This window comes from Opisthocomus hoazin, chromosome 1, assembly GCF_030867145.1.
Source record: "Opisthocomus hoazin isolate bOpiHoa1 chromosome 1, bOpiHoa1.hap1, whole genome shotgun sequence".
Lineage (NCBI taxonomy): Eukaryota > Metazoa > Chordata > Aves > Opisthocomiformes > Opisthocomidae > Opisthocomus > Opisthocomus hoazin.
Window position 1 is genome coordinate 74,038,529 of NC_134414.1, and position 12,714 is coordinate 74,051,242.

The 12,714-nt window shown below is 41.8% G+C and overlaps 1 protein-coding gene across 5 annotated transcripts in view; it reads left to right on the top strand.

Moving 5' to 3' along the window:
• Positions 1–12,532, top strand: part of UXS1 (UDP-glucuronate decarboxylase 1) — an 81,688-nt gene extending 69,156 nt beyond the window's left edge. For all 5 annotated transcript variants that reach the window (XM_075425848.1, XM_075425854.1, XM_075425877.1 and 2 more), the window contains exons 11-15: positions 2,719–2,762; positions 3,928–3,988; positions 5,418–5,475; positions 9,543–9,646; positions 11,744–12,532. In XM_075425848.1, the coding sequence (XP_075281963.1) occupies positions 2,719–2,762; positions 3,928–3,988; positions 5,418–5,475; positions 9,543–9,646; positions 11,744–11,875 (399 nt within the window). In that variant the 3' untranslated portion in view covers positions 11,876–12,532. The remainder of the gene's footprint in view (positions 1–2,718; positions 2,763–3,927; positions 3,989–5,417; positions 5,476–9,542; positions 9,647–11,743) is intronic.
• The last annotated feature ends 182 nt before the right edge of the window (positions 12,533–12,714 follow it).

Consider the following 12,714-nt stretch of genomic DNA (forward strand, 5'->3'; position numbering starts at 1 on the left):
TGGATTAGGCTTGTGATTATTATTTCAGAGTAGTAAGCCTATAGTAATTTGAATGCTGTGTTCACTGCATCTCCTGAAGATTTGCTTTTTCCCCAGAGATTTACATTTTTTGTACAAAGTACTGTCAGCACTCAGGGTGTGGTAGCAATTGTGTGACGCTGACTGTGACTTAATGGCCAGTGTTTACTAGGACATATGACATTGAATTTGTCATATAAGTCAGCATTAAGACTGCAGGTGTCAGGGCTTAGTCTTGGCTAGCTGACAAAACCAGTGAGCCCAACTTGCCCAGTCGCTACTGATAGGAGTCTCTTCAGCACTGAATAGGCTAATTGCACAACCGCGTGGGTTCAGTACTTTTTTTCCTTTCAAAGCAACAAAACCAGAGAAGCACTCAAATTCCTGCAGGAAGAGTTCAATTTTCTTCCCCAGACATCTCCCCAAAGCTGCAGAGTGAGGCTGGTTCTGTTTGCTGCAAGACACGAAGCAAATAGAAGCAGACAAGAAGGTGGAGCTTCTTGCTTTGACACTTTTGATCCTTGCAGGACTTGCTTGTATTGAAATATGAGTGTAACCATCTACGGGTTTGTGAGCATTGTATGTTCCCAGGATGGCGTCCTGGGATGTGGAGTCTGAGCCTCTGAATGCTGTTTAGAAAGCTTATCTAGCCTGCAGAGGGTCAGAAAGTACTTCTGTTTTTCAGGTTTATTCCCCAGTGCATGCAGTGAGCTATTTCCATATTTGACCTCTCAAACTTTTTATTTTTAATTCATACTTAGTTTCTCAGGTTTTGTTGAAGAACACTAAATGGAACTTTTGTGAAGCCTTACTAAATATGAAGCAATTATCTAGTTTTAAAACATACAATCCATGGGATATTTCAGAGCATTAATAAGAGAATGCTGGAGTCAGTGTTGTTCTGTGGGACGGAATATTGAAAGCTTTGTTTTTATTATTTTTGTAACTGCAATGCTGTAGACTTTATGAAGAATGTAATAGAGGATAAAATAGAACATTTTCGCCCAACATCACTGTTCTGCAGGGAGTAACTGACATTGAAAATTACTGAATATGAGAAAAGAACTAAGGGGAGAGTTGTTTAGCTGACCAGGTCAGATAAAAGGAATTATCAGCATTAAGCAGTAGTTGAGACCAAAAAAAAATTCACCCTTGTATCATCACAGAATTGGGCTGACAGGAATACCAAGTGTTGACCATTTTAGAAACTGAATGTATTCAATCTCTGCATTCAAAGTAGGTGTTCAAATGGAGTAAATATCTTGAGAAAACAGCCTCTTTAATTTGAAGAAATTATAGCCTATGCAAATATGACCATTGTGGCTTTATGTTATTGTAAAGGAAGGTTTTTTTGAGAGAAATAGGGAGGTATTGAGAGAAACTGGGAGCAGGAAACGACATTGTGTTTTCCAGCTGTTGCTTGCATGTAGAAAAGGGTAGCCACATGGATGACTTTGCAGAAATCACACACAAATGGCTTCGCTCTGTAAAGTTTATCCCATAAGCTGAAAGAAGCCAAGCAGGGAGCTCTAAATACATACATAAACTCTGCTTCCTGCTTGCTTTGGGAGCCCATCAGGCTGTCGTGTGCTCTCCTGGTGCATTCCTCTCAGAGTCAGTTAGTGGGTGAACTCTGAAACCCCTGATCTTACCCAGTGCCTGTTGAAATGTGAACTCTTTTGGTTCTGAATTGGCCTCAGAGAGCAGCAGGCTTACCAAGTGACAGATGATGGCTTGTATTCCAACTGTATCGTCGTTCCTGTCCCTTAGGAAAACAAACGTGCTTTCTAGTCTGCCTTTCCAAAAAGCTTTTCTGTTGTAGCAGGTTGATGGCAAGTTGTGTGCATCCACGGTTAAACTGAAGTGTTTTTGCCACTTAAATGTGCCTACTGATAGCTTTCAGAATTTAAGTATTCATGTTCTAGGGACTTTAGTACCGCACACAATTAAACTCTGAAAATAATAATAGTATCTAATACCATTATGTACACTTTAAGTATACTTTAATGCCTATTTGAACTTAAAACAACTTGCTTGCTCCAAAGTGCCAGTGCATAACCTCAAAAGACTTTTGATTTTTTTCCTTTTAAGATTTTGATACAAATCTGTACAGGTGACTTTAGGAGTCATCCTCTAGAAATTATTCTACCTCCCATTTTCACAGGTAGTAATATTTAGAGCCACATATTTTTCTTTTTGCCCCAATTGCTTTAAATGCTTACAGTGCTATTTTTCTGGACAGTTTTTCTAGAGACCACTAACACTTTGAAATTGGCTGTTGTTAATAAGCGGATAAAAATTGCTTGTCATAATCACTTCTTAGTAGTCTGAGGTTTGTTTTAAATATTTGACACTCTTTTCTGGCTGAATGCATGCTGCAGCCTCTCTCAGTGTACCAGGAGCGGACAAAGCCTCGCTCTGTCCTACATCCCTGAGAATGTTTCCTACATGCAGAGTTCTGGTTAACAAAATGCATAGGGATATGTTTACTGGAGACACATCCAAGAGGAAGAAGACCTTCAAAGAACTGCTACTTTGCCAAAGGCTCTGCAAGTCCATGTTTTTCCATTCCCCTAACATTGAGCTTGTGTCTCGGGTGTTTCTCCTTGGGACGTTTTTCTAGCATGGTGAGGAAAAGACATTTGCGCTTGAGAGGACTTTTGTATTTGTGTAACTTTTCTAATTTTCATCTGTTTTTAGGTCTATGGACCTGGAACTCAGACAAGAGCTTTCCAGTATGTCAGGTGAGCCTTGTTTGTACTGTCTGATACTTAGTTCATTTGATGGTTCTTCGAGCTTGGCCAACTTTGTATGCATGCGCATTGTAGTCAAAGAAATTATGTTCATTCTTAGGCCAGCTTTACTTTCAGAAGGGAGACACCGAAGTTTTTAAAAGTACCGAGAAACAAAACGTTAGTTGGTTTAGAACTTTGAGTCGAGATATTAAAGTGTTCTTCCCTTCAAGGGCTGGCGAGTAACGGGTAGATAAGGTTTTAATGCTGAGCGGTTTGTCAGCCCTTGCATTTTAATGCAGTGCTGCCACCTTGTGCCGCTGGGCTTGGTACCGTCAGCGTGGGTCCCCTGCTCGAGGAAGGAACCGATCAGGGGCTGTCGCTATGCCTCATGTTTGCAAGGCCAGAATGTACTTGCACTAAGAAAAACTGAATTGTTGTTCAGAATCTTTTGTTCTGTCAGGCGAGCTGAACTTCCGTGCCAGGCTTCTGGGTTGTTTTACTCACTCTCTGCTTGGAAATGTTCTTTCCCTCTGCTGAAAGCAGTAACAGCAGCAATAGATGCTACGGAAACCCCATCAGTTCAAAGTAGCCTTGATCCTTTCCTGGTTATAAGTCATAATGAAAGAGATCTGGATTTATATGTTTGGGGGCCAGCTGCTAGGTTTGTTTCTGATGATCTAAAATAACTTTGGGTTATTTTGCCACCAAAATACTGTTTTTTAACAAACTGGGTTTAAGAATTTCTGAAAGTGAGAAGACAATTCAAGCAACAAACTGTCTTACAACTTAACTCTATTCTGTTTGAAATACATTGAAAATAAGCCTCTAAAAATGCTTTGACACTGGAGGGAAAAGGAAGTATTAACTGGTTTTTAGTAAATTGATATTTTTTTGTATTCTTTCATACGCTCAAATGAGCTCTAGCCAGTGTATCCCAAAGATAATCACCCTTTCAAATTAACCTGCAGTTCAGTGTGTCGTATAATAGGGACTCTGGAACAAACAGCCGAGGAAACATGCACTCATTGAAGTACACACTGTAAATCTGATTTCAGCACTCCTCAGCTGCCTGATCTGCTTTACTGGAGCTCTGAGGAGGCAGCTCTCTTTTTAGACAAAAATATTATTTATAGGGAAGTGGTAATTGCGTCAATCTGTTCTTCCCTTTTTACAGTGATCTTGTGAATGGGTTGGTGGCGTTGATGAACAGCAATGTCAGCAGTCCTGTCAACTTGGTGAGTATGAGAGCTCTGCTCTACTGTGTTTACTGTGCAGTGACCAACATCACCTGTGTTTTCCTCCTCATCACTGATGTTGATTTGTAGAAGAAATACATGGAGCAAAAAACCTCTTTCCGTTATGAATAATGTAGTCTCTTTATAAATAAGAAGATGAAGTCCCTAATTTTTGAGATCTTGTAGTTCCAAAAACAGATAAATTTTCTAGAATCTTTCATTTGTTTTAGCAAAAAGATTTTTGTAATTAGAGTATGAAAATAAAAGATTTAAATATGAGCACGGGAAGGACATGCAAAATACACCAATCACAAGGAAGTGATTGAAGTCTGGTTTTAATGAAAAAAACCACCGAAGGAATACTTCGCTCTAAATAATTAGATATCACTTCATACTAGCCTTGATTAGAGGAAAATGGGATAGTATTTGATTCTGTAATTTTCTAATATTGATTAAGGCTGATTGAACTTGAGTTTTCTACTAGGATTTTTGTTCCGTCCCATTTGTTGTTGCCTTATTCTCAGCAGTGGAAATTAAAATAAAAAAGGATGCATATGCCAGGTCATTTCTGCATATGCCAACTTTTGCTAAATCAGGTATTCGACTCTGTAGGGAACTTGTTTACTATATTTGCCTTTTTTACTATGGCCATAAATTCAGTTGTATGTTTCAATCCAAATACTGATACTTTTAAACCTCATCACATATTTTGTCTCCAGAAAACTTGATTTTTAAATATATATGTACCTAAACGTTCAGCTTTTGGTGAAACGATGTAGTAAGACGAGTTTTGCAACAGGGAAAGCTGGGGATGGAGGAAATTGAGTCTGATGGAGGTGAGTTATTGCTGACAGGAAGCTTTCAGCATTTTGTTCTGAAATGTTGATCAGGAGTTCACATGCAAGTTGGTTAAAAAGAGAGTTAAGAGAAGGAATATTGTATAGGAAAGCAAGTAGCCCTTACACATATTGGTAGGTAAGCTGTAGGAAGCAGTTGTTTGCAGCTAAATTAGTTTGATTTCCTAACTTGGATGAACTGAGAATTCAGCATACTGCTTCATATCATCCCGTCCTCAACTCAGCAAAGTCGTTGAATCCAGTTTTCAAACTGATGATGTGGCTGTTTGAGCTGCCGAGCAGCATATGCCTTTACTGTGGCTGAGGTGCATTTGCCTGTTCTTTACAGACCGATTTCTCTGGACACCCTCCTACATACACTGAATTACCAAGGCAAATGTAATGGTGGGCAACTTTTCTAATGACTGTGGAGCCTGTCAAAGTTACATTTTTTTAACCAAAGTAGGAATAAGGCATAATGCTCAGCTTTTTCAGAGTTTAACGTGACCCTCTTAGAATTGTCTCATGTCAGAAAGCTAACATGTCTTAAGGTGTTTAATTGATATTGTAATGAATATCCCTTCTATTTCTAGGGAAACCCAGAAGAGCACACTATCCTAGAATTTGCCCAGTTAATTAAAAAACTTGTTGGTGAGTACTAAATTCTTAGTAAAGCTTATGAAGTACTTATTGTTGTTAGATGATTATTACTTGATTAGTGTGTGTAGTGTATGGATAATTTAATTGGGTTTTGGATTATTAATAACTTTTATCAGAGACATTTAATTATGTCCTGATCAAATGATTAAATATTAATAAGATAATCCAAATCCTGACAATTGTATGTAAAGTACTGCATGAAGAGTAGAATGAACACGTTCTATCTGTGCAATCTGTACCCATTATTTTGAATATTGTTTTTGCATTTTTTTGCTTTGTTTTGGCACAAGGACAATACAGAATCACAGAATGTTAGGGGTTGGAAGGGACCTCTGTGGGTCATCTAGTCCAACCCTCCTGCCGAAGCAGGGTCACCTACGGCAGGCTGCAAGGACCTTGTCCAGGCAGGTTTTGAATACGTCCAGAGAAGAAGACTTCCACAACCTTTCCGGGCAGCCTGTTCCAGTGCTCTGTCACCCTCAAAGTAAAGATGTTCTTCCTCGTGTTCAGATGGAACTTCCTGTGCTTTAGTTTGTGCCCATTGCCCCTTGTCCTCTCACTGTGCACCACTGAAAAGAGTCTGGCCCCATCCTCCTGACACCCACCCTTCAGATATTTATATGCATTTGTAAGGTCACCTCTCAGCCTTCTCCAGGCCAAACAAGCCCAGCTTCCTCAGCTTTTCCTCATAGGACAGATGCTCTGGTCCCCTCATCATCCTCGCAGCCCTCCGCTGGACTCTCTGCAGTAGCTCCTCATCTTTCTTGAACTGGGGAGCCCAGAACTGGACAGAGTACTCCAGATGGGGCCTCACTAGGGCAGAGTAGAGGGGAAGGAGAACCTCCCTCAACCTGCTGGCCACTCTCTTCTTAATGCATTCCAGAATGCCATTGGCCTTCTTGGCAGCCAGGGCACACTGCTGGCTCATGGTTACCCTGTCATCCACCAGGACACCCAGGTCCCTCTCCACAGAGCTGCTCTCCAGCAGGTCCGCCCCAAGCCTGTACTGATGCATGGGGTTGTTCCTCCCCAGGTGCAGGACCCTGCACTTGCACTTGTTGAACCTCATCAGGTTCCTCTCTGCCCAACTTTCCAGCCTATCCAGGTCTCGCTGAATGGCAGCACAGCCTTCTGGTGTATCTACCACACCTCCCAGTTTGGTGTCATCAGCAAACTTGCTGAGGGTACATTCTAACTCTTCATCCAGGTCATTGATGAAGAAGTTGAACGAGACTGGGCCCAGTACTGACCCTTGAGGGACACCACTAGATACCGGCCTCCAACTAGACTCTGCGCCACTGATGACAACCCTCTGAGTTCTGCCATTCAGCCAGTTCTCAATCCACCTCACCAACCACTCATCCAGCCCATACTTCCTGAGCTTCCCTAGGAAGATGTTATGGGAGACTGTGTCGAAAGCCTTGCTGAAGTCTAGGTAGACAACTTCCACAGCTCTCGCTTCATCTACCCAGCCAGTCATGCCATCGTAGAAAGCTATCAGATTGGTCAGGCATGATTTCCCCTTGGTGAATCCATGCTGACTACTCCTGATAACCTTCTTTTCCTCCATTTGCTTGATGATGGCCTCCAGGATAAGCTGCTCCATCACCTTTCCTGGGATGGAGGTGAGGCTGACCGGCCTGTAGTTCCCTGGGTCCTCCTTCTTGCCCTTTTTGAAGACTGGAGTGACATTGGCCTTTCATCAGTCCTCAGACACCTCTCCTGTCCTCCAGGACCTCTCAGAGATGATGGAGAGTGGCTCAGCAATGACATCTGCCAGCTCCCTCAGCACTCGTGGGTGCATTCCATCGGGGCCCATGGATTTGTGGGTGTCTAGATTGCTTAAGCGATCTCTTGCACAGTCCTCCTCGACCAAGGGAAAGTCATCCTCTCTGTAGGCTTCCTTTCTTACCTCCAGGGCCTGGGATTCATGAGGGCCAGCCTTACATAAATTAAATGTAAAACTCGTCAATGAAAATGCCTTGCATAACATCTTAGCTGAATTACGGATACTTCAGCAAGGTAGTTCTCCACAATTATGCAGACTGCTCTCCTTCAGCTACCATTAAAAACCTCGTGCTGTGGTGACAGTCTTTCTCTCCTTTTCAGTGATCTACCGGTGACTCTTGCAAGGGCTGTCAGCACCTCCCTTGTGTGTGACTGGGAAGAAAACACTGTGGCTTTCTCCTCATACTTTCTCTGATACCTGTAGCAAATCAGAGCTCTCAAGAATGGAAGTGAAGGGCTGTGCTTAGTCTTCTAGTGCAGCTTCCTAACAAGACGAAACATACTGGTGCCATTAGTCTGTAGATTCCAGCAGTGCTTCTGGGGGATCTGAACAAGACAAGTCCAAACATACGGTGCAGAAGCTGATGCATGTGATGTTTCTAGTAGAGGACCATCACCTCTGGGAAACAGCTATGAATCCACAGATCAGGGAAGGAAATTGAAAATCACGGCACCAAACCCATCAGGCACATAGAATAATTGTTACCTCCATTTGTCTGTTTGTTCACAAACAACTTCATCTGTTTCAGTCCACCTGGAGGGGTGGTTTACTTCTACATCCATAAAATCCCACAGTAACATGGCGTGTAAACTATTTGCTACATTGGGTTAGAGAAATTGTGTCCTGTTTCTGTGTATTGTCATGAGGAAAGGCAAGTGTTACGTTGGCTGTTTAAAGCAGACTGGAGAATATGAGCAAAGAGGAGGTGAAGTCCTTTTACAATGCAGAAGTGCTAACAGAATCACAGAATGGTTGAGGTTGGCAGGCACTTCTGGAGGTCGTCTGGTCCAACCCTTCTGCGCAGGCAGGGCCACCTACAGCTGGCTGTGGCCCAGGACCATGTCCAGACGGCTTTTGAATATCCAAGGATGGAGACTCCACAGTCTCACTGAGCAACCTGTGCCAGTGCTGGGTCACCCTCACAGTAAAATAGCATTTCCTGATGTTCAGAGAGAACCTCGTGTGTTTCAGTTTGTGCTCATTGCCTCTGGTTCTGTCACTGGGCACCACTGAAAAAAGCCTGTCTCCCTCTGCTTTGCTCCCCCCCATCAAGTATTTATACCCATGAATATGATCCCCCTGAGCCTTCTCTTCTCCGGGCTGAACAGTCCCAGCTCTCTTGGTCTGTCCTCATAGGTGAGATGCTCCAGTCCCTTCATCATCTTAGTAGCTGTTCATTGTACTTTCTCCAGTATGTCCATGTCTCTCTGGTGCTAGGGGACCGAAAACTGGACCCAGCCCTCCAATGTATCTCACCGGTGCCGAGCAGAGGGGGAAGATCATCTCCCTCGACCTGCTGGCAGCACTCATCCTAGTGCAGCTCAGGTTACCATTTGCCTCCTTTGTGGCAAGGGCACATGGCTGGCTCATACTGAGCTTGGTGTCCACTGGGACCCCCAGGTCCTCTCCTGCCAAGCTGCTTTGGCCCCCAGTGTGTACTGGTGCCTTGGGATTGTTCCTCCCCAGGTGCAGATCTTTGTATGTCTGCTTGATGAACTTCATGAGGTTGTTGTCAGTGCTTTTCTCCAACCTCCTTTCTTGAGGTCATTCTGGATGGCAGTGTATCGGCAACTCAGTATTGACCCAATATTGACCCCTGGTGTACACCACTAGTTACCAGCCTCCAACTAGAGTTTGTGTCACTGATCATCACCCTCTGGGCCGGCCATGCTGCCGGTTTTCAATCCACCTCGTTGTCTGCTCATCCAGAGTTCAATAAGGATGTTATAGCCTCACTGAAGTCAAGGTAGATGATCTCCACTAGATGACTACCGAGGCAGTTGTTTCATCATAGAAGGTTATTAGGCTGGTCAAGCATAACTTCCTTTTGTGAATCCATGCTGAAAGCTTTGTGAATGCGTGTTGCTGTGGGACAGCTGGTTCACCCAGCTGTTGCATGCAGTGCAGCTGTGTCGGTGGAAAGCATTTCAATGGTAGAATTATGAAGTGGAAAGCTGCAGAAAGACCTGATGCTCTAATAGTTAGGAAAGATATAAACAAAAAGCATAGTGAATTGTGTGTGATAATGCACAGTCTCTTTGTTCAATAGGCAGTGGGAGTGAAATCCAGTTTCTCTCAGAAGCACAGGATGACCCCCAGAAACGAAAACCTGACATCAGAAAAGCCAAGTTATTGCTTGGCTGGGAACCTGTGGTACGTACAGCTGTATTACTGTTGTTGTGTGCAAAACCACAGAGAGGCAGAGGGGGTGGGGGAGGACCACACAATACCGATGCCTTTCAGTTATCAGAATATCTGCTTAACACAGTCTCCAGGACAGTTGTTTACAAGGCTGTCTCTCGCATGTTGCCCTAGCTCACGATCCGAGAACTGCTGGGTAAGATTGTATGGCCTGTGCCGTGCAGAAGAGCAGATTAGCGTTAGCATTTGTACTAGACTTAAGTAGAAAAAAAAACATTTTTAGGATAGGCATTTTAACTTTTTCACATGCATGTTATGAAGTGTCTACCTTTCTGTAAGCCTGATGAATACTTTGAAATACATGGTACATAGTTACGGGAACTAATGAGTTTGCTGTTGCTGCAATCCTCATTCCTATTTTGCCATGGTAACATGCATTGTGGAAGAAAAAAATTGCTTTAATTAAAGGATTTTTAGAAAATCTTTGGAGCAAGCCTGTTTTTAAGATGGTCCGTAACATCGTTGTAACCAAAAAGTTTGTTTGGATTAATAGGGGGAAATATGAGCACCAGAAAAGTGTTCTGGGTTATAGAATTTGTTTAAAGGGAAATATGTTAAACGTAGGCGAAACAGAAGCTAGCCAGGGAGAGATGACACGTTTGTTTGGGGTTTTTTTTATTCTGGTGGACTGAAGTAAACCAGAATGAGAAGCCCTGGTTTTGGACTACAGGTGTCATATGTAGAGATATTCAGGGTTTGTTCTGTGTGTTGATAAGATCGTGGATGTGCTCAGGCTTAGTCCAGCATTTCACCACACATATTAATGTCTGTCCACCTCTAAAGCTTAGTTACCAGCCCTCTGAAGTGATGATGTCAAGATTGTGGTTCTTCTGTACGGCTAATACACAAGAAATGCCAAATGCCCGTGGTTGCTGGTTTTCCTGTTCTTGGGCTTTTTGTTGAAGTTAACTGTGCAAGTGTATAACCAGGCATCGCTGATGATAAGAGCTGGTTGGTTTGGGGAGGTAAGGTCTCCTTCATCCCCAGGAAGGGTGTGACTTTCTGAGCCAGCTCCTCATTCTAGCTAGCACAGTGGTTTGTAGGTTTTTTAGATTTGCAGACAAAAGTCTTTCCAGGAAATATGAGAAGCTATCTAGTAAATGTAAGCCTATTAATAGAAAAAGGCAGCTCCAGACCCTGCTGAAAGGATTCACAGAGGCACCAGATATTAACAGACTATCAGTTCTGTTATAACCAAAACCACAACAGCCTGAAAGCACAAGGACAATGGCAAGTGTTGCAACCATAAAAGGTGTAAAGCAGTTAACTTTTGTACTTCTGACCTTCTGTGTTTGGCATGGTCAGGACCAAAACTTACTCTGAAATAGCACTACAGTGTTGGTACATCAAGGCAAGTAGGTTTTGTCCTGCTATTTTATCCTCCTGTGTTGATGATGTTACCAGCAAGTGTGGTGGAGCCTGTGGCTCCTGAGAAAAGTGGATAGTATTTCTGTTGTTCCTGTCTACAAATCGTAGTGTTTAAATACAGGCATAGAATATAAAGAATTGCGGTTACTTGTGTAGGATTTAAGAATATCAAATGAGATACTGGATGGTAGTTTGTGTCCCTTTTTCTTTATATCAGTGGAGCACTGAAGAACTTCAAACTAAAAAAACAAAACCCACTACCTTTATACCTTTCTGCAGTGTATACCATTCTGTAAGATTCTATGAAAGAGGATCTTCAATCATTAAAACCAGAAGGAACTTAAATTTCTGTGTGCTTATCTCTTTCAGTGTACCATGAATTGAAAGTAGAATTATGTAAGTCTGTTTTGACACTAAACAGACCAATCATAACCATCTGACGAAGCTTAAATTTGTTGGTTTTTTTGACTCACTATGTCAGAAAATATATCTGATGTTTAAAAGCGAACATGTGTTAGCAGTGCAGAGAGGTAACCAGTGTGTGGTGCTATTAATACTTACATTGGCTGAGAGTGAGACTTCCTAGCAGTCTTTTGATTGCTGTAGTAAAAAAGATACCGTTATGAAAAGAGCTGATGTAAACATAGAGTGATGTGATTCTCTCCTCACTTTTGGGAACAGGTCCCTCTGGAAGAAGGTTTGAACAAAGCAATTCATTACTTCCGTAAAGAACTTGAGTATCAGGCGAACAATCAGTATATTCCCAAACCAAAACCCGCAAGGATGAAAAAAGGAAGAACAAGACATAACTGAAGAGTATTAGTTGGACAGGAAATTCCCTGCTTGACATTTGACGGATGTAATTTTTTTTTCTTCTTGTTTTTTTTGAGAGAGACTTTGAAACAGGTGTCATGAAGAAGAAACTGGAATTTCATTCTGAAGCTTGCTTTAAAGAAGTGGATGTGCCTAAAAATAACAAACAAATATTCCCCTTCCCCTGCAAATCTTGCCTTGCACTTTTTAAATCTGTCTTTTTATGTAAAATAGAGTAGAAGCATCTTTTAGTATCTTCAAGTTTTATATCTTGCTGTGAGATCATTTTGTTGTGACTGTCCTTGACAGTTTTATTTACTGGTTTCTTTGTGAAGCTGACGATAAACACAAACGGGATGGAAAATGCCAATTTATTTATAAAATGGGTACTATAAAATATGAGATGTTCTACTATGCATAAGAAAAAAGCTAGTGGTATTGTCAGGTGAGAGACACTGACAGCTAAGTATAAAGGAGTTTAAAAGATTTCTGTGTGAGAGCTTTATGTATTCTTTAAAGGAGAGATTTTTTCAAAGGTTTAGTTTTAGTTGTACACTTGAATTTGAGATATTTTCATTGATTACCATGGATAAGGATATTTTGAATCACTACTGTGTTGTGCGTACTCTGGGAATAAAGTTAATGTATTATTGGTTACAGTGGTTGAATATGCTATTTTAATAAAATACTGAAACTTCTATTTACTAGTTTCAGGGTTTCGCTGTGGGCGCTTCTCTGGCATTACACATCTGTGCATTTATTGTATATTAGTCAGAAAGTAACAGTCTGTAAATAATTGGCTCAGAGTTACTAACATTGGTCTTTTCATTGTTTGTCTC